The sequence below is a fragment of the Mytilus trossulus genome, chromosome 3, assembly GCF_036588685.1.
Source record: "Mytilus trossulus isolate FHL-02 chromosome 3, PNRI_Mtr1.1.1.hap1, whole genome shotgun sequence".
Lineage (NCBI taxonomy): Eukaryota > Metazoa > Mollusca > Bivalvia > Mytilida > Mytilidae > Mytilus > Mytilus trossulus.
Window position 1 is genome coordinate 23,677,140 of NC_086375.1, and position 21,560 is coordinate 23,698,699.

Genomic DNA, 21,560 nt, shown 5'->3' on the forward strand with positions numbered 1-21,560 from the left:
TGTCTGGCGTTTAAAAAGTTTTGACCTTGACGGTATGTGATGAAGCTTACTATACAAATTACATGTATCATATGCAACAAGTTTTGTATGTAAGCCAACATCAAATTAATTTGATGTTCTTTTAAATTACTGGCCTCCTGGTATGACTTCTAATAAACTTTCAATTTCAATATATTGCTGTAATACATTTTCCATAAATATGACAAGTTTTTGCTTCTTAGGACATTTGCTCTCCAAATTTCAGCCAAAAAAGTATTAACTCTCACTCTTACATAAACCTTAAAAACATCAAATATAATGTACCGTATGCATTTCTTTATTTTATTTTTAGCATATTTTAGATTGCTCATTTTTATTTGTAACCTTGAATAAATATTAGTAATTCTTGCTTACAGAAAATTTTATTCCTATACTTTCATAAGAAAATCAAAGAAAAAAGAAAACTGACCGTCTGCTAAAATAATTTCATTTTCTATTACCTTTTTTCTGTTTTTTCTTGTCTTCTGAAGATTCACTATTACTATCTTCATGAGTTGACGATGAAGCAGACACTTCACTATCCCTCAGCATACTCTCGTAACCACTACTCGTTCCTCCATGAATTTTATCCAGTTTTAAATGAGATCGTAACTCTGCACTAACATTACTACTATTATCACTTCCATGTCCACTACTGGAGTGACTAGGTGTCCGAGGTTTTGTCACAGTACTATATGGAGAAAGTAAACTACGTTCGTAAGAAACGATTCCACTATCATTACCACTGTCTGAATCGGTTCCTCGACTAACGTTTAACTCATTAATCCTTACATTGTGAAGTTTACCCTTTTCACCTTTTTTTGTTTTTGACTTTGTTTTACTATTTGAAAGAATAGGAAGTCTACTTGTTGATGGTGACGAAGCACTAGACACAGATGACGGACTACTACTACTGATTGGTACCGTACTTGAATCAGATGACAATTGACGGACCCTTTCTTTTGTTTTACTAGTACAAGACAAGGGTATTGAAGATGTTGATGTTTTATTAGATTTGCATGTGTCTCTTGATTGGGCAGGACTCGATGCCGCTGATGACGAACGTGACAATGATTTTTGTGGAAGAGGAGGTTTAGATTTTGATGAAGTCTTGCTGATCGAAGTATCTCTCTCTAAGGTATACTTGAGAGACAAGTCTTTTAACACATCTGAGGTAGAATTTTGTTCTTGACTAGAAACAAATTGAACATTATTAATAACATATTCACTAGGTGGCGTTTTACCATACAGTTCAAAATCACTTGATAAGTTTGGATTAGACGCACCATCAGGTTTCCGTGACAACGGCTGTGCAAGTTTATATATACTTTCGTAATCAAAATTTTTATTTTTATTACATTCATAACATGTATGATCTGACTTCATCATTTCTTCTTGAACACTTTCTAAACCTGTTTTATCACATTCCGTTTCTTCTTCGTTTTCATGACTACAAGACAAGTTACTGAATGTGTCATCATCAGCCACGTCATTTGTACCACAGTTATGCTCTAATTGTTCGTCCACCTGAATTTCGTAGATTGAATCACGGTTATGTTGGATTACAGTGCTGAATTCACCTGTGTCCGCACTACTATCGAAACTAATATCGGCAATATTTGCCATTTCATCGGGACACCCTGCGTCTGCTGAACTTTGAACCTCAGGTTCAGCAGGTTTACATTTTGTTTCCTCGGCTTTTTCATCCTGTTCTAATGAAACTGATCGTAACCACTCAGTGACACGCTTTGTGGTACTTGTTGGTGCGGGAAGTTGTGACTTAGTCAGAGTATTTTGTGTCACTGCTTCTTTTCGTTTCAAACTTGGTGAATTTTTAGGCGAGTGTCGAGGTGAATGTTTGGGTGTAGACACAGACATTTTCTTTTTATTTTCAGGTTTAGGTCTCCTGTATTTAGCTTCAGCTGAAGCCTCAATTTCAGCTTCCATTTGTAAATTGTCCACCCAGTCTCTTACAAATGGTTTCACATTATTATCTGAATCGTTTATACTAGTTGGTCTTGAATTTGACACCTGAGGTGTTAAAGAAGAACTACTTTCTGCACTTGCTGTGCTGTCTGGTCTTTCTAATTTTGATTTAGCCTTGCTGTTCTTGGGATCAGATTTTCCAGATTTGCTAGTATGTGACCCGGTACACATTTCTCGTGGACCATCAACCCACTGTTCTTCAGCATTCATTTTAGGGTTGAAAAGATGTTTCTTTGGTTCTTGTTTCTCTTGTTTCTTGAAAACAGCATCTGGTCCATCTATCCATTGCTCTGGTCGTTTTTTAACATTTGCACCTGGTCCGTCAATCCATTGCTCGCCTTTTATATCTTTCGGCTGATTAACTTGTCGGTTTTTATCCTCCTTTGAACTTGACAACCTTGTTCGTATATTACTTTTCTTTGGCACATGAACAAGGCCCAAAGTTGGTGACAATGGCGGTGACATAACTTCCGGACTTTCTGAAGATCTCATTGGTAGCTTATTCATGTTGTGATAATATCTCAACTCGGTAATATTACTCCTCCCACTATCAGAGGCTGATCCTTCATCCCCTGATGACCTTGATCCACTTGGTCGACGTGGAAGTCGTGGATTTGTTCGAGGCACAGATCGAGGTGGTCCCTCATTGTCAGTAACTTCCCTGTCACTTAATGATAGTCCATTTGGACCTAGATAAATGGCGGTATCACATGATTGTTCACTACTTGAAGTGTAATCTGGGTCTGATAAGGAAGATGAATATACCATGTCTTCCCTTAATGTCCCCATTCGAAATCCCCTTAGGGGTCGCCGTAATCGACTTTCATCTGTTGAACTGTCATCAGAACTTGTTCCAGAAAACTGAAAAAAGATGTAGGTTGATATTACCAAGGAGGTTTAATTATAACTTATAAATTTTATAAAATAAAACTTATACAATGTTTTAATATTTGTTAAGACAACTGGTTTTAATTAAAAATTATACTCTTTTTATAATAATCCAATTGGTAGTGAATAAAGAGTTGATTATTGGCATCTATCAGCTGTCTATCATGTGAAATATTTGTAGAAAAATCAAGAAATATCTTTTCCATAAAATGATTGAATTGTCTCCCCTTAACTGATGGAGGAAAAAAATATAAATCTTAAATAAATGGTGTAATGCAGCTTTCATAATAAAAAGGCTATTTGTCATTTGAGCACTGCTTCTTATTGTGATATTCAACATTTTGTCTTGTAATAGATGCTAGTGAAAGTCTTCTTTAATAACTCAGAAAAAAAAAGAAAGAAAGAAGAAAAATAATACTGATGAAGCAAAATGACCAAACAATATAACTTACTCTTGTTTTTCTTCGTCTCATTCTGTGTATTCTGGCCCCTAATTGTATGACTTGTAAAGTTTCATTGTAGTTATGTACTGATGAAGAAACATGAGCTATCATACATGCTCGACATGAAATATTTCCTAGGGAGTCTTTCAAAAGTTGTGCTACTTTACTATCCCTGAAAAAGAAAAAAAAATATATGAAAGACACCATGAGATTTGCAAAGTTTGATTTTCATTATGCTTTTTTTGTTTGTCTGGCTCAATAAAGACAAGGAACCAGTTTCTCTGTTCTTTGTGTTACACTGTGAACGATTTTTCACAACAAGTTTCTAGCACAGGTTAAGTAGCCGTTCTTGAAGTACAACAAAACATTTCTCATGTAAGTCAAATGATGTTCCATGAGATATTTCAATAATAAAAGGTTATTTAGCTGTTATGACATTTTTTTTCTTATTGCAATGACTGTGATATACAACCTTGAATTTGCTTTATGATGCACAGATTTAGTTGATAATGAAAATCTGCATTTTAGTACTAATGTCATGTTTGACTATCATAAATTTGAGGATCCACCCTATTTTATGAGGAATTATCACAAATCTGATAATTTTTATAAAATAGGAAGATTGAAATTTATCATAATTTATTGATCTGATAACTTTTTTATTGGTATGATACTACCAGTATTTCAAAAACTAAAAATGTTTCAAAAGTTTGGATAACAAATAATCAACAAATCATAAATGTGTCTGGATCTTTAGAATGTTGGCATGAATTGATCCAAAACCAGCACATTTCTCAAGAAAACAAAAACTTAACAAAAGATAAACAAAGAAACAAAAACCACAAGCTATGTTTACAAATAAAAAATATGAATTATTACTTTATTGATTTCAAATGCCTTAAAATTACTTACTAGTTATATTTTCGTGAATTTTAATATTCCTACATCACATTTGTAAACATTTTTCCCAAGTCACATGTTAACCCTAATCTCCCCAGCAATTCAATGTTTCTCACCTTAATGTGTAATATAACTGGTCATGGAGTCAACACTTAACAATATTACATAACTTGTAGCATGTGTTATTTTCTTTGAAACCAAACAATATTACACAAATGTGGGTAGGCCTGCAGCTGCTACTGCATATTATTAAATTACTAAAATAACATGGAAAATTTACTAAAATACCTAATTATGTTCAAATACGTTTTGGTTTTTATCCTTGGAATGAAGAACCTCTTATTAAAACTTGGATGAAATTTCAAAAGCGTAACCAACTTGAAAGACTTTTATTTTTCAAAACATAGTGATGTTTGAATTACTTTGAAATCAATTCTAGCATTAAATTGTATGCTAACACATATATCAAAAGATCAAATCTTTTCATGAGAGGTTTGTCTTCAAAGTAAACATTCTTTTAATTGGTATCAAGTATTGTTTCTCCACAGTGAGATGATAACTGTTTTCAAGTTCACATAGGAAATTAATTGCATTTAACTTGAAATTACTTGAAATAAGCTTATTGAACACTGAAGCCATAAAAAATATAACATGTGTTTCTGCTAAAATAACTGGCCTTAATTCTCAGTGCCTCTTTTGAATTTGTTTGGCTATTTTTGTACTAGCACTACAAAAACATTTCTGTTGTGGATGTAATAAAAAATTGGCACCAATTCTTTTTTTTAAATGTATTTTAGCATAAACACATGTTTTATTTTTTATCTGGCTGAATATTTCTAACTGACCAGGTCAACTGTGTGTCTTATTATTTCCACAGAGTTGAATATCTCCATGTTCACATATGATGACCGAGTCACCTATAAAATGTTACTTGGACCTTTTTCAAATAAACACTCTACGGTAGATTTGACCAAATCTCAACAAATGTGACTTGGATCTACCCCAAATGAACACTTCCCATCTGAATGTTTCTAACGATCATCAATATAATAACAAAATAATGAAGAGATATATATTTTCTAGACGGACATCTGGTAAATATTACAAACATCCCAGAGAACCTCTGATCACAAACTTTTCTTCATTACCAGTTTTTATATCCACAAAAAATAAGCCATTACCATTATTAATCGAGTTTTTTTCTCTGCGATATTAATTAAGCGATTTATCTGTAGCTTCTATCTCGTCTTAAGTATAAAAAACGTTAAAAAAAATACCAGATTTTATTAAGATTTGGGTTGCGTTCAAAGACCTCACGAATACCTGAAACACCCAATTTGATTTTCCATAACCAAAGTTTATTTTAAAAAAATTACAAAAAAGTGTGTAATGAATTAATTCTCTGTTTATACAGTAGGATTAGAACCAGGCAAGATAAATTAATTTAATAATGATATCACTACTTAGCTAAAAGTATTCATCGGTATGTATAATCATAAAACTTTCAACATGTTTTAGATATATTTAATAAACACATGCCATAGTGCTATAAAACTTTCTACTCTTTGAAGCAACATATGCAGTTTGATATATAACAAACAAATGGGAATTAAAGGGGGTGTATAGCACTTGCTCCCCCCCCCCCCCCCCCCCCCCCCAACAGGCCCTGTCCCCTTTTTGAGTATAAAAAAAATAAGAGTTTTGATTAAATGGTGTTTTGCTAACTTTACCTTTTTTTTTTAAATCCTTACAGGCAAAATCACATAACTTCCCCCCTTGAATTTAAGGGAGTTATTTATACTTATATATTTATATCAATGATGTCCCCTTTTACCAAATTCTAAAACATTTAGAGAGTTGGGAAGTGTTTTTTGCTTACTTTAGCATTTATAATACCAACAAGCAAAATCATGCTAATGCCTCCTTGAAAATGATTAAGTTATTCTGAAGTATCACTAATTATATTTTTACACCACAAATGATAAAGATCACTTAGAAATAATCACTTCAAAATAAAGAAACAACAAGAAGCTGTTGATTCAAATTATAACAGTTGAATAACAGCACAGAATCATATTGACTCAAATAGTTATAGTCGCTGACACTAATTGTGTTTATGTTCTAAAATATAATTAATATCATTTGTTCCAGATATTTTTCCATAATCTTTGTCTATATCATAATTAGGACAGAAGCTAATGAAATGCAAACTCGCGATAATGAATCTATTGTTACAAGATGTAGGTTAGATAACTCTTCATCTTGATTAACTTTTAAAATGACTTTCCTTCAAAATTGACATATAACACAAAATATTATCATTATACTTTTTTTCCTAAGAAAATATTTTTATATTTCAAATAACATACTATCAAATTTCTCATTATTATATTTTTTTTACAATTTTTCGTAATTTTTTCACTGTCATTATGAAGTCATGGATCCTATCTAAACGAGCATGTAAGCGTAATTTATAACTTTCTGCTGTTTTAACTAATGGATACAGGATCAATTTTAAGAATTATCAAATAACGGTATCTTTAAAAATTCCACATTTGTCAGGGAAAGGATCAGAATGTACGAATAATAACAGTTAGAGGACGCGGAGATCAATACGAAGTCCATTCTTCATCCCTCAATCACTTTCTCTAATCATTGCACAATCATATTTTATACCATCTCCCGAGATGATTCATAAAAATCTATGCCATATAAATCATATAAAAGGTTATCCTCCATAACACTTTTGGATTCCAACGGAATTTACAATTTTATGTATAACAATTTGTGAAATTAGAAACTGGGACTTTATTACTTTTAATGGCCGTGTCAAAAACATTTATTACTTCTGTTGAGCAGACCTACTCTGATTAGGAGGGAAAAAAAGTCATATAACAAAAGAAATTGACAGTTACGGATATTGTGACTGTGTAACTTAATGCATAAAAAGAAACATTTCCAATATTTTCTAAATGAGAAAAAAATGTTCAAAAGTTCAAGTATTTGCATTTTCCCATAAATGAATTGCTAAATTATTGGAAGATATTATTCAGAGGAAATGGCTCATACAGAAAACTTTTAGCGAGATATATGATATGAAAGAAGTACCTGACAAAGATTGGAAACAATAGTTTTAAAAGAACAATAAGTGACTAAAAGGTGTTTTTATAGGCAGAGATCCTCCTAAATTTGCATGAAATATTTGCCACTTGATATTAGGCAACCAACAATCAATCAAACATTTAGCAGAGCAAAAATCTTATACGACATATCCCAGATCAAAACTGTTGCTGTAAAATTGTTACAGCAAATATCACCAATCTATTAACCTTATTTTCCCAATGGTCAACTGTATTAAGAATTTTACAAATAGAATTTGAAAACTGAAATTATCAGGAGATAAAAACTCTGATAGCCCTCATCTACATAAATCACCTGAAAATAAATTATCAGGAGATAAAAACTCTGATAGCCCTCATCTACATAAATCACCTGAAAATGCTTTAAAAATTAGCTTTTAATCACTTGGTAGATAAAATTTGTTAACATTTCAATGTCTTCTGCTGTAAAGAACATAAATCCTTAGGATTTTCTTGTTTTTCTTCTTTTAATACGCATTCAATTTACAATTGTTACCTGTTAGGTACATGTCTTTGCCCATTCAGTAAAGCCATGATGACATTGCCAAGAGCAGGTAAATTCAGGCACGTGTCATTGGGGTCTTTGCCCCTTGAAGGACTTCCAAGGTCGATCAGATGTAAACGACTCCTGCCACCAGCAACTGAAAAATAAACAAGATGCATTGTGTTAAAAAAAAAATTGTTTCCATTCACAATGAAAACTACCATCATAAATTCAACATTGTTTAGCAGACGGCGAAATTGTGACAATAATAATATGTCTTAATCATGACAGATCTAGTTAAAGACCTGACAAAATCTCTCGGATCTACATTTCATCTCAGACATTGTTTCAATTAGAAAAGTAAAAACATGACTTAATTCTGTTATTACTCAATTCTAAAAGTTCCTGGAACATTCTCAGAAACAGAGAGCGTAATCAAGACTGCCAAATGAAGAGGATTTCGTCAATTATCGACAATACGTGCCTGAAATTTTGATTCTGCTTTTATATTTGTATAGAAGTACTTCGTTCTGATTACATCGTGTAAAATTACAACGAGGGAATAAGTTATTTTTATAAAAAATACCAGTCTGACATTAGACTTATTAAAGACAAACATCAATGGCATTCAACAATATTTTTAATCATATTTCCCAGGGTTTTGTATCTTTACAGAGTATTCACACGACAATACCACGTTCTTTATGTTTCGTAAATTTTTAATAAACAATCAAATATAACGCAAACAGCTATTTCTTATGATCAAAACATGAAGCAACAGGTCAATTTGCCCACAATTCAACATTTCAAAATTCAATTTGTTTCTAGATGAGAGGATTTCGTGATTGGCATTGCTAGTATTATATTTGATTTGGAAACACTCACATAGGAATAATAGGTATAGAATTTTAACGTCAGTCGAAAGCTTTTGGTATTCCGATGACAAACATAATTTGTTATGAGAATGAACGATTCTTGCAGCCTTCATTTTCTACGATTACTACACAAGTAAACTGTAAATTTGATTGTATATATCTAAAGCAATTATTCGCAAGTTCATCAAGAATGTCAGTAACATTTGGACAAAAAAATAGGTTTTATCAGCGGGAGAATTCTGATCAAGTTTGTCAATAGCAAGCAACAGGATAAATTGTGTGACACCCAGAAATACTGTTATAAATGAATTCTTGATTGACCGGAATATTGATTTATGCAAATGATACCGTACATCAATCATACAAGCATTAAATAAGCATCAAGTCATTTGACAATTGTTGACAATGTGAAGCTTTTTACTTTACAAGTATCGTAATCTCTTATTACATAACCAACCTACCATTTGTCAAAGTTATGTAAAGAAACGACTCTGTGTGAAATTTATATCTATAATATAAATCGTAAAAAGTCTTCCGGTATTTTACTGAGTATAACGGAAAAAACTGTGGGAGTTATTTTCACAAGTAAATAGAGCTTTCTAATGAGTTCTCTTATCTCCTTACGCCAAAGTTTTCAACTTCTTGTTTGTAACACCATGGAAGTATTATATTGACAACATCATACATCCATGGTAACACCAATATACAGTCCATTTACTATGTATGGTATATAAAAATTTTGTTCTCATTTCAACCAGGATTGCCAACAGCCCATGGATAACTTTTTGTTTTCGCCTACTTGCTACTTTCACGAGTTAAAGGGGTTTTCCTTTTTTTGATTTCTTGTTGTTTTTAGTTGGTCACAGCTACTTAATAAGACAATTTTTGGGTTAATTTTGAAGCATGTTCTGTAACTACATATCCAGGGAAAATGTATATTCTGAAATCATGAATGATCATAGGGCCGTAGTTTTTTTATTTTTAGTTTTACGAACCCTCCTACCCTAATTTTTGCCAAATAGGAAAAAAAATAAAATTAAAAATGTTGATTTTTATTTTTTTTTTCTCCTCCAACCCAGTGTTTTTCATGCAAAAAAAATAAAATTTTAGTTCATAACTGCATGAAAGAATCTAAATTTATGCTCTTGGTGATTTAGTAAGTTGTTGCACATTGATTTTCAATTCAAACCTTGTCAAGAAAAAAAAAAATAGTTGCTAAACTAGTAGAAAATCTCCTGATGAAATATTTTTTTTTTTTTTTTATATTGACGGTTGGTATTAAAAAAAAAAATTAGCAGCAGCAGTTTTTTTTTTTGTTTTTTTTTCGTCCTCCTACCCATTGGTTTTGTCAAAAAATTTCGTAAAACTAAAAATATAATAACTATGGCCTAGCTGCAACTTTATGCATATAATCTTGATGTCATTTTTGATGCATGTTATCCAGAGAGAAAGTGTCCATATATATGAGCAACTACTGTTTATCAGAACCATGAATTAATATATTTTGGGTAATTTTTACTAAATTGTTGAGTAAAAGTTTGGTTATTTGCCATTTGTGGCAACATTCTTAATTAAAGCAATTGCTTAATACATTTTGAGCAAATTTTTCATAATATTCATAGCAAGACTTTTACAGTAAATAAATTTTACTTTTTAGAAAATTTATATTAACTTGTGGTAGATCTGTAGCTTAATTAAGGAGATATGAACCTGACGAATTTGAATTTTCTGCGCAACTCGAACTGTCGGTAAAATACAAAACTTATTATTGTACAAATAAATAATAAATACAAAATTTATAAAACGATTGAATATATTGAAACTTTTGTTATAAATGAAAGTTGTTTTATTATTGTTTGATGGAAATAATTTTGCGATCGCACGATTACGACATCGTTTAATTTCCGGCGCCATTTGTAAACAACAACAGTCGTCTGCTGTAACGTAACGTTGGTAGCTGCAGTGATGACAAGAATACGTAAGCATGGCTTCAAATCTAAAAGATATCTGAAGGTGTCAGAGAGTCAACATGCCCGATGGACCAAAACATCGACTTACTCTAATGATCACAACTATTTTTCCAGTAAGTAATCCATTTGATTCCCGAAAAATACACGACAACATCAACACAAGTTTTACAACTACAATGAATAAATTATATACGTAAAATTATGTTGACCATAAAGATAATCTTTATATAGTATTAGTCCGAGATTGTTTTTACATCCAACGACTGTTTCGCCAAAAAAATCTTGGACTGAGGGGCCCTCACTGGCCAGCTTGTACAAGTTGTGGCAAAAAACCGTTGGACGTCAGAGCAATCTTGGACTAATGAGTTTTAATACCAGTAACTGAGTAAGGTTAACATTTGCCTTCAAGAATAAATGTCCTGGACTAGCATGACAAGTCATATTTTAATTCCACTTTCAAAGGTCCTTTTCATTAAAAATCAAATACTTTCTCATAATCTTTATTATTATATTAACTGTAAAAGTTGAAGTTAGCCCCAGGATGTGAAGGGATCAAGTCTGTTTCACGCCTTGTCAAAATAATTATGACTGGCAAGGCTATTTTTTTTCTGGGACTCCTTCCTATGAGGTTGTCCCAAAAAAAAAAAAATAGCATTGCCAGACCTTATAATTATTTGGACTATTTTGTTCAATAAACATGTGTATTGTCCTTTCCTATGCCCATATAACCCTGCTCAGTCGCTCTGTAATTCTCCTATCAAGGCTTAATAACAAGACCATGCATTATCAGCCACGTCACAATGTGAAAGGAGAAGTTATCAGGGATGTCACAATACAAGAGATGTTATCAAGCTTGCTTTTGTCAAGTGTAAAACTGTCTTAGGACGAGGGAAAAGACCAGTAACAGAACAATAAAAAGATAATCAAGTTTTCTTCTTTAATATAAATCGATATCATAAAATATCAGCCACTCGACATAATGAGAAACATTCATAGGATCCAGGCCCCCTTTTGTGGGAAAAATTTGGTTGATTATATAGGGAATCATTGAAGCATGACTGGAGCAGGCCCCCTCTTAGGTCAGTCAGAGGCCCCCCCCCCCCCCCCCCCCTTAGGAAAAGTTCTGGATCCACCACTGACATGTAGATCATTCCCTCGTAAAAAAGGTTCACTTTGTGGCTTGTGGCTGATATTTTAAAATATCAATGTCACATTGTGTAGAAAACCCCATAATCTATACTTACCACACACCTATGCGCCCTACGTCCATTCGCGCCTTACATATTTGCACCCAATTTTTGTTGAAATTCCAGTTGAATTATTAGATATATTTTTTCATATGTATATATATTCCCTAAAAAAATTATATAAATTTCCAAAATAAAATTGTGTCATAAGAGACATATCAAATGTTGTTTATGTTTTATCAAATGATGATTAATTATTAAATGTTATTTATGTACATGTATGATTGCTGTTAATTGGTTAAAGCTTAATTTGGTCTCTTGCTTTGATATAAATACTGTAGCCAGGTATGAGTAAAACATTGAAGAATTTAAATGAAAAACATAAAAGATCGCAATACAAAAAAAAACCTGTCATAATAACACTTTATTTTGAAGAAATGAACAAAAATTATTTATACCAATATACTTTTTACCAAAACTCAATTACTAAATTATTATAAATCACAAAACCAATAAAAAGTGTGCAAAAGGACTTTGGGTGCGAACATGTAAGGTGTGAAAGGGACAAACATAATTGGACGTAAACATAATTTTGGGTGAACAGATCTGGATTCGATGTACATGTATAGGACACAGGGAAATAAAATCATAGAATTGACTGAGTATGCAGAACGAATGACTTGCACAAATTTGAACTCCTTCTTTATTCTAGATCTAGATAATCCATGCCTCCTTTCCCTATCCAAAAAAAAAATTGTTGCTCCGGTACAAATGTTAAAATTTACATAAGAACATTTATTCAACGTTTATGCGTGTCTCCAGCATTTTAAGACAGGATATATTGTACTTATTCATCACTTACCGGAATATGTAATTTCACTTCAGGGGGGGGGGGGGGGAGGGGGGTTTAATGCTACCAATCAAATCATTTTATCAAAATTTAATACTTACAGGTTGTTGGGGAAAATCTGGATTCAAAATATTTGTATTTGTCATCTGCCTGACCAAAATATGTGTTTAGGAAATAAATCCCTTTGAATTTAAATAGAAATGTTGCCTAAAATTATTTTTCTAGGGGTGGGGAGCATGATTGATAAAAATAGCTAGTAATAATCATAATAATAAATATATTCTATTAAAATCTGTAAATACATAACATGTATCACACCTAAAATTTTATACAATTGAAAGTGCATCATCCGATTCTAATAAATATGATAAAAACAAAAACCAAAATTTCTGATTATTAAAACTAAGCTACTTCCAATAACAAGGCTTTATATGGGTGGGTCTTTATTATAGGTTTGACTTTCTTGATTTGAATTCAATGAAATTTTGTAACTTTTTGAACAGTTTATATGTAATGTATGTATATATATACTAGTCTCCTTTTGGGGGTTTGACAACAAAACGAAGCTTATATTTGTAATATATATCATGTAACCAGACTTAAAATAATTTTCTTTATTCTATGTTTATTGCCACAGTGCACAAAGAAAACCTGACAAAAACAAAATTTCTGATTATTAAGACTAAGCTACTTCCAATAACAAGGCTTTATATGGGTGGGTCTTTATTATAGGTTTGACTTTCTTGATTTGAATTCAATGAAATTTTGTAACTTTTTGAACAGTATATATGTAATGTATGTATATATATACTAGTCTCCTTTTGGGGGTTTGACAACAAAACGAAGCTTATATTTGTAATATATATCATGTAACCAGACTTAAAATAATTTTCTTTATTCTATGTTTATTGCCACAGTGCACAAAGAAAACCTGACAAAAACAAATTGAAAGAGGGAGGGCATATATTTTAATAAATTTACAGAAAAGCCTTTCAAATATGTACATGTACTTTTGTATGAAACATTGTATGTTTTATTTTTAAATTTCATATGACTTTAAATTAAGACAACAGTTGCATGTGAAATATTGACATGCCCCAAAACTAAACCTTCATAGGTTTTAGTCTATTATAATAACTCCTGAACTTATATGGGTCTCTCCGTCATTGTATCTTTTATTATTCATGCATGTTTACGATTAATGACACCAATAATGATGTGACTGTGATGGTTAATAAATGCACAATTATTCCAAAAATGACGGCAATGCATCCTAGTGGAGTATCATCACTCAGAGTATATAAACTTTATATATACATGTATATGAATGAATATAAAATGTATACATGTACATTGCACCTGCATTTATTATTGTTTTTTATAATTGCAGTTCCAAACATCTCAAATGCAACAAGGGAGGAAGAGGTTTCTTGTGAAGGAAAACAGACTAGGTCATCTGAAGACTGGAGAGAAGGGAGAAGAATTGTTGAGCTAGATGTCCTTGCCACTGGTCTAAGAGCATGTCTTAAATGTGGTTTGCCCCTACAGCTTGGACATACTATTGACATACAGACATATGGTCTTGGATGTCTACTGAAAGTAAGTAATTCAGATTTAAACAAAAAATCTAAAATGTCTGAACATTTCGAATGAATTCAGCTTGTCTTTCTATCCATCAAAAATAAAAAGACAATTTGATATGCATGTTCATACCTAAAGAAGCATTATAATAAAAAATAAAAAAAAGGATTTTAATATGACATGCTTCAAGTGTTTTAATAACAAACCGAGGATGTTACTATATATAACGGTATGACATGACTTTAGTACTGACCATTTTTTCTATGTCTGCATTTTTGTCATTGAAAAGTAACATTGAAAAGATGGAGAGAGAGTAATGACATCTAATTTTGATGAGATTTTTGTCATACAAATACTGACATTTGACCATTTGTCTCTTTATAAAATCAACTATTTTTTTTTCTTCAGGTACAGTGTTTTAATACCATTTGTATGCATGTAAACAGTGTTCCTACTGGAAAGCGTCATGACAGAGTATGGGATGTCAACAGTAAACTTGCAACAGGTACATGGACATGTATGCACAATATTATCCAGTCATGTAAATATAGTCAATCAGCATCCAGGCAAATTTTTTTCACTATCACCTACATTTTCAGGGTTCACTTAGTTGTTTAAAGTTTATGTCATACATTACTATATCTGAGCCATTATATTTATTAGGTCATATAAACTTGCTAGCATTTTCACAGATAGAGTTCTTGCAAGATTTTTATAAAATTTGTACTATAGAGCTAGTTTTGAAATGCTGGATGATTGACTTTTTGTCAAAAAGTTATGCCCCTTGAAAATATTAGATTTATGGAAAATGGCCTTGTTAGCACTCTATGGGAGCACAGTTCATGCCAGACTTTTGTATAACTTATACTCTTAGATTAATATCAGCAATATCTTGAAAAAAATTATAAAATGGTGGGACCTCAACTTTTTTTGTTAATATAATTTTAAAACTATAAAATATGATTTAAAAAAATCATCAGCATTGCGAGATAAAAAATTATGCAAATATTCATCAAAATTTTACTGCATCATTATTTAGATCATTGTATCTTTGATTTTTTTATTACAGCCCTTGTTCACTCTGGACTTGGAGAAAGACAAGCTAATAGTTTCCTATCAGAGCTAAATATTCCAGCATTTAGTTATAAACTGGTTAGTGCAAGACTGAAAGAAGTAGGGAATGTTGTTGAAGAGGTAGCCAAGGAATCAACAAATGAAGCACTGGAGAAAGAATTGGCAGCTGTAGAACAGTATGTACCTAAAAATAATAAAAATGAAAACATTAAACTAAACTCAAATTCAACAATGGGATACTTATAATTTAACTTATAATGATAAAAAAGAAGATGTGGTTGCAAATGAGACAACTCTCCACAAGAGACCAAATTAAACACAGAGATTAACAACTACAGGTCACTGTGAAGCCTTCGACAATGAGCAAAGCCCATACCTCATAGTCAGCTAAAAAAAGGCCTGAAATGACCATGTAAAACAGTCAAACAAGAAAACTAAAAGCCTTATTTTACATTAAAAAATATCTACAAAAAACAAATATGTAACACATAAACAAATGACAACCACTGAATTACCGGCTCCTGACCTGGGAAAGGCACATACATACATAATATAGTGTGTGTGTGTGTGTGTGTGTGGGGGTGATCATGTTAGTTGGATCATAATCCCCCCTAACCTTGGGCAGTGGTATAACAGTACAATATAGTTAGCATTGATTGAATTTAAATTTTTCATGCACTGTAAAAAAAAATAAGAAACACATTATTTTTATTATTCAGTAACTGAGACCTTCAGTTTTCATTATAAGAATTTGGAATGTGACTTAAAGTTATTTAGATTTCTAACATTTGACTAAATGATTTGATCCAATAATGCTTATGGTTAATATAGGTTTGGACACAAAGACAATATATTTCTGACTACGATTGACTATTCTTTTGATTTATACAATCTTTGACATCTCCAGTTACAGTTTGTATTATGTTTAGTTTATTTACTAGTACTTTTATAAATTACAGAAAGAAGGGTTCACTTGTGGTTGCTGTAGATGCAGGATGGCAGAAAAGAGGAAGTGGTAGAGCATATGACAGCAAATCAGGTATAACTAAACACCATCAGTTATAAGAATGAAAATATACATTGACATAACATCATATTACAGATAACACCAAGAAACAAAAAAAAACATGATGGTCTTTCATGTCAAATATTTATATCTTTCTAGTCAGGTTGAGTCAATGGACTGTTATAAGGTCAAATATCAATTAAACAAACATTAACTACATTTACAAATATGCCATTTGGAAATGATGAATAGTTGTCGTATTGGCTATTGCTGATCATTACTTATTTCCTTATTTTTGTCAAGCTTGAGACTTTTGTTGCAGAAAGCTAAAGATAGGAATAGTGATCTGGCATTTTCGGTGGTGTTAACTTTCTTCTTAAAAGCTTTATATTTTAAAAGATTGAAGACCTGTATGTTCATACTTTGTATAAGCTGCCTTATGTTAAGAAATTTCCTTCTGTCACATGTCTATTGTCTTTGACCATATTTTCATGGTTCGGTGTCCAATTGAGAAAAAAGTTAAGGTGAACATGTCCAACTGTCAGGTGCCATCTGACCTTGACTTATGTATATAAATATTATTTATAAGATTAAAATTATTTATTAAATATCTTATGTTTTGATATGTAGTAAAGAAAATATCTCAGATATCTTATAAAAACCAGATTACATAAGATATCTTGAAGTTAGAATAAATAGTAAAACGGCTTGCCATAATAAATACATATCATAAACAGTTTGATTTAAGAACTTGTTTTTAATTACTAGGTCATTGTTCCATGATTGGTCCAGAGACGGGAAAAATTATAAACTACTCCGTAAGATCAAAAGAGTGCAGAGTTTGCAGTAGAGCAGAATCCAGAAATGAAAGTCCAAGAGAGCATGCATGCTACCGTAACTGGGAAGGTAGTTCAAAGGGGATGGAGGCTGATATGGTGATAGAAATGGTGAAAGATGTACAGAGTAAAGGCTGTACAGTAGCTGCATTAGTTGGAGATGAGGATTCAACAACAATAGGACGAGTACGGGCAAACATCAGTAATAGCATTGAAAAGATATCTGATAGAAATCACTTAAAGAAGATTCTTGGAAACAGTCTTTACTCTCTTAAGAAAAATCATCCTGTTTTAACAGTTAGAATAATCAAATATTTACAAAGTTGCTTTAACTATATAATAGCCCAAGGTGAAGGTAATCCAGAACAAGTAGCAAAAGATCTCAATGCACTTTCGAAACATCCTTTTGGTGATCATCAATGCTGCTCAAGTCGATGGTGTAAATTTCTCAGCAATCCAAAGTCTGTTTTTAAATCATTTCCTCAAGGAAAACCTCTGTCGGGTTCAGGTCTACAAAAGTCTCTGGAAAGTGTTTTTGAAGGATATGCTAAGAACAGCCTTAAATTGTCAACTGTCGGTAGTACTCAAGCTAATGAGAGTTTCAACAGAATGGTTTCTGCTAAAGCACCAAAGCATGTTCATTACAGTTCTTCTGGAAATTTGAATTACAGAGTTGCAGCAAGTGTTGCCCAGAAGAACACAGGTCACAGATACCTAGTTAATGTAAGTTTTACTACATTGAATTCATTATTATTTGTGGGATACTAATTTTCGTGGGTTTCGAGGGTACATGTGAACCATTTAAATTTTTCATGAATAACATATTCGTAATAGGCTATGTATACAGAGATTGGAAAAACTATGAAATCAAATACCCACAAATTTGCAAGTTTTCAGCAAACCACATAAATTGATATCCACGAAAATAAATGAATCCACAGTATATTTGTTAGAGCCCCTACTTGAAAAGGGGGCAGTATATAGTGTTTGTGGTGTCCTTGTGGCCACCCATTTGTCTGAAGACATAGCAGATTTGCATATTTCCCAACCTTTTTTATTACAACAACTTTTTAAGAGTTATGGGACTTTGACTGTGGCTCATCAAATTCAAATAAACATCCAAGGCAAATATCTTTGTATGTAGAAGCAGCATAAATTGTAAAGATAAGAACTTATCTGAAAACTTCACATTATGTTGACATAACACCTCTGTCTTGTTTTTGCAGGTCAGCATTCAAAAGAATAATTACTCTTGTAGTGTAGATCTGTTTACTTAATAGCACTTATTATTTTGTTTTTTTGTAAGAAAAAATAGTTAATATAAATATGAAGTCTTATTTGTTATTTTTCCTTTTTCAGGTTAATAAGAAGTTGGGGCTTTCACCAGGTTACCATACTCAGCGCCTTGCCAGATTAAGAGATTATCAGCGATCAAAGCAGAGGGCATTGGCAACTACAAGAGCATTTAAAAGAAAACGACTGGAAAAGAAAGCTAAGATGTAATTAATGCATATTTTATTTCAAAATATATCCCATTTATTTACCTGTGTATAAAAAAAAATATAATGTCCATTGAAAAAACATATTTTTCATTGTGGGATAACCTTACAAAACCACATCTATTGAATAACCTTATTTTTCAAAGAGGAATAACCCTTGAAAAGTACAACTTCTAGCAATTAACCTCCAAAAGCCTCTTGTAACTCATAGATTAATACTGAAACACCATATATATTTGCTGTTTCGTTTCAATTAAATCAGTAAAAAGCTTTTATTGAAATTAGATTTCATATTTTTATAACTTAAATGGTAGTTTTCAAGTCAAATAATATTGAATATTTAAAGCATAAAGACCCAAATGGTAAAAAAAAAGATTTGGTAACTATTTTTCTTGATAATTGAAATAAATCCTATTTCATTTAGGCACCAAAAGCTTGCATCTGCAGAAGTCAGAGAAGGTGTCTCCTATCAAACAGGATGTTCTCTTGATGCAGCAATATCGGATGATATTCAGTCTATTCCTGCACCAGTTATTACTCCAGAATATCTTCCTTTGGAACCAAAGACCTTGAATGACAGTTGCATGACATACTTTGATGTTGAAACAACAGGACTTGGTAAGGATTACTCATTATGATGAAAGGCTTTAAGTATCTAAGAATTCAATACCTCTTTTTGTAGATTTGCTGGGGTGTAAAAGAATTGTCTGAAGTATAAAAAAGAAGATGTGGTATGATTGCCAATGAGACAACTATCCACAAAAGACCAAAATGACACAAACATTAACAACTATAGGTCACTGTACGGCCTTCAACAATGAGCAAAGCCCATTATTGTTAACCAATCAGAATAATGTGTTACAATGAAACATACATGTAATGTTATTATATATCTATATATGAGTAGATGTGGTTTGAATGCCAATGTGACACCTCTGCATCTAAGTCTGCAACATGGAGCATTTGGTCGTACCTGACAACAAGCTATAAAGGACCAAAAAAGCATTGTTCTTTTAATTTGATAACAATTGTTTGAATTATAGAAATTTAAAGGATTCTTCTAATACAGTTAATGTCATCCCAACTTTTCAAAACAGAAGTTCTTGTAAAAAATGTGGAAGGAGCCTGAAAGAACAGAGCTGGGCAACTGATCAACATAGATCACTGTGACATACATTTAACACTTCATCACATTTTGCTTTATTCAATGTTCAAGTTCATATATCAGCATTTAGACTATATTTGGTAGGATAAAGCAACCTTGCATAAAGATGCATCAGGGATAGAAGGTCAGCTTCCAATCTAACTTGGGTTGCTGTTACTGACATTTGATGCTTCTGAACTTATGACAATATTTTGAACAAGGTGGTAACTAATACTAAATGTAATTTGTCTAACAGGTAACTTTGAACCTCTAGATTATATTATTTTTATTTCAGGCAGAGATTCTCACATAATACAGTTGTCTGCTGTCAACAGCCAAAACACAAAATTCAATAGATACATAAAACCAGCTAGACCTATATTACCACAAGCCTCAGAAGTGACTGGTTTGAAGTTTCAGAATGGGAAAATGTACCATGAGGATAGAGAAGTTCAGAGTATTGGAATTTCTAATGCCTTAAAAGCTTTTATTCTCTTTCTGAAAGAAATTCACAACACTGTACTTGTTGGGCATAACTCCAAAATTTTTGATGTTCCAATATTAATTAATGCACTTGAAAAAAATGGTCTACTTAATAACTTTATGTCATCAGTGAAAGGATTTATTGACACACTTCCTCTTTTCAAAGAGTGTATACCAAATCAACCATCATATTCACAGCCAAAAATTTATAACGCTTTATTTGGTGAACTGTATAGTGCTCATGATTCCATGGAAGATGTTGTGGCTCTACGTCGCTTATTTGAGAAAATATCACCTAGTCTTGTATTGAAATCCAAATTCTCTGGCACTAATGAATCTGTAATGCAGTTGTATCAACACAGAAACTGTACAAAAGGTTTGCTTACAACACTGAGACCTCTAACAAATAGCAAAACTATAACGAACTGTATGGCTACGAAAATTGCTAGCAGTGGATTAGGTCTAAGCCATCTTAAACTGGCACATAAAAGAGACAGACAACAAGGAATAGAGAATCTATTTACAGAATTATGTGGACATCCATCAAAAGCTCGTGTTACAAAGTCAAAAAAAATAATTCAAGCAACATCAATCTATCTGAATGACTTTGAGGAATGAACTATAATACTCATGTATATATAGTTTTATTGACAAAATAGACTACTAAGCTTGATTTTATTTGTAGTTGATTTTTTTTTACAATATATCAAAATTTAGATGTAAAAAGAAATTGCAACTTGAGTAAGGGCACACCGGTGTCGTAAAATAATGACCACTTAAAGGCAGAAAAATATATCCTATCATATGGGTAATAAGGGTACTTTTTTTAAAACTTTACAAATCTACTGTACCCTACTTATGCTGTACATAAAAGATTATGATTGCAGACCAAAAGTGTACAGGGAAGATAACCAAACTTATGTTAGATTTGTTACGATTTATCAACATTTAGATGAAAAAAGAAATTGTAATTGAGTAAGGGCTGTGTCCTAAAATAATGACCCCTTAAAGGCAAAAAATTATCCTATCATATGGGTAATAAGGGTACTTTTTATGTTCATTTTTAGCTTGAAATAGGGTAATTGGATGTTTCATTAAACTTTACACTTCTACTGTACACTACTTAGGCTGTACATAAAAGACTATGATTGCAGACCAAAAGTGTAAATGGAAGATAACCAATGTTATATCTTTAA

At 31.9% G+C, this 21,560-nt stretch overlaps 2 protein-coding genes across 6 annotated transcripts in view; one reads left to right on the forward strand and one right to left on the reverse strand.

The window, feature by feature from the left end:
* Positions 1–21,560, reverse strand: part of LOC134710693 (kinesin-like protein KIF26A) — a 131,793-nt gene that overhangs the window by 3,643 nt on the left and 106,590 nt on the right. For all 4 annotated transcript variants that reach the window (XM_063571082.1, XM_063571081.1, XM_063571080.1 and 1 more), the window contains 3 exons: positions 7,872–8,016; positions 3,345–3,507; positions 480–2,865 (listed from right to left, as the gene is read on the reverse strand). In XM_063571082.1, the coding sequence (XP_063427152.1) occupies positions 480–2,865; positions 3,345–3,507; positions 7,872–8,016 (2,694 nt within the window). The remainder of the gene's footprint in view (positions 1–479; positions 2,866–3,344; positions 3,508–7,871; positions 8,017–21,560) is intronic.
* LOC134710694 (uncharacterized) lies at positions 10,433–21,091 on the forward strand. 2 transcript variants are annotated; one of them, XM_063571085.1, is made up of 9 exons: positions 10,433–10,712; positions 14,132–14,340; positions 14,731–14,827; positions 15,392–15,572; positions 16,356–16,435; positions 17,171–17,961; positions 18,598–18,737; positions 19,162–19,355; positions 20,177–21,091. In XM_063571085.1, the coding sequence occupies exons 1-9, from the start codon at positions 10,700–10,702 to the stop codon at positions 20,980–20,982; spliced, it is 2,511 nt and encodes an 836-aa protein (XP_063427155.1). In that variant the 5' UTR covers positions 10,433–10,699; the 3' UTR covers positions 20,983–21,091. The 2 variants fall into 2 exon arrangements, with proteins under 2 accessions (XP_063427155.1, XP_063427154.1); XM_063571084.1 differs by having other exon boundaries at positions 10,433–10,817; positions 20,177–21,090.

Excerpts from the sequence above, each read along its gene's own strand:
- LOC134710694 (XM_063571084.1), top strand. The coding sequence starts at position 10,700 with ATGACAAGAATACGTAAGCATGGCTTCAAATCTAAAAGATATCTGAAG. Across the intron at positions 14,828-15,391 it reads CAACAGTAAACTTGCAACAG|CCCTTGTTCACTCTGGACTT; the intron begins GTACATGGACAT and ends TTTTTATTACAG. Across the intron at positions 16,436-17,170 it reads AGCATATGACAGCAAATCAG|GTCATTGTTCCATGATTGGT; the intron begins GTATAACTAAAC and ends TTTAATTACTAG.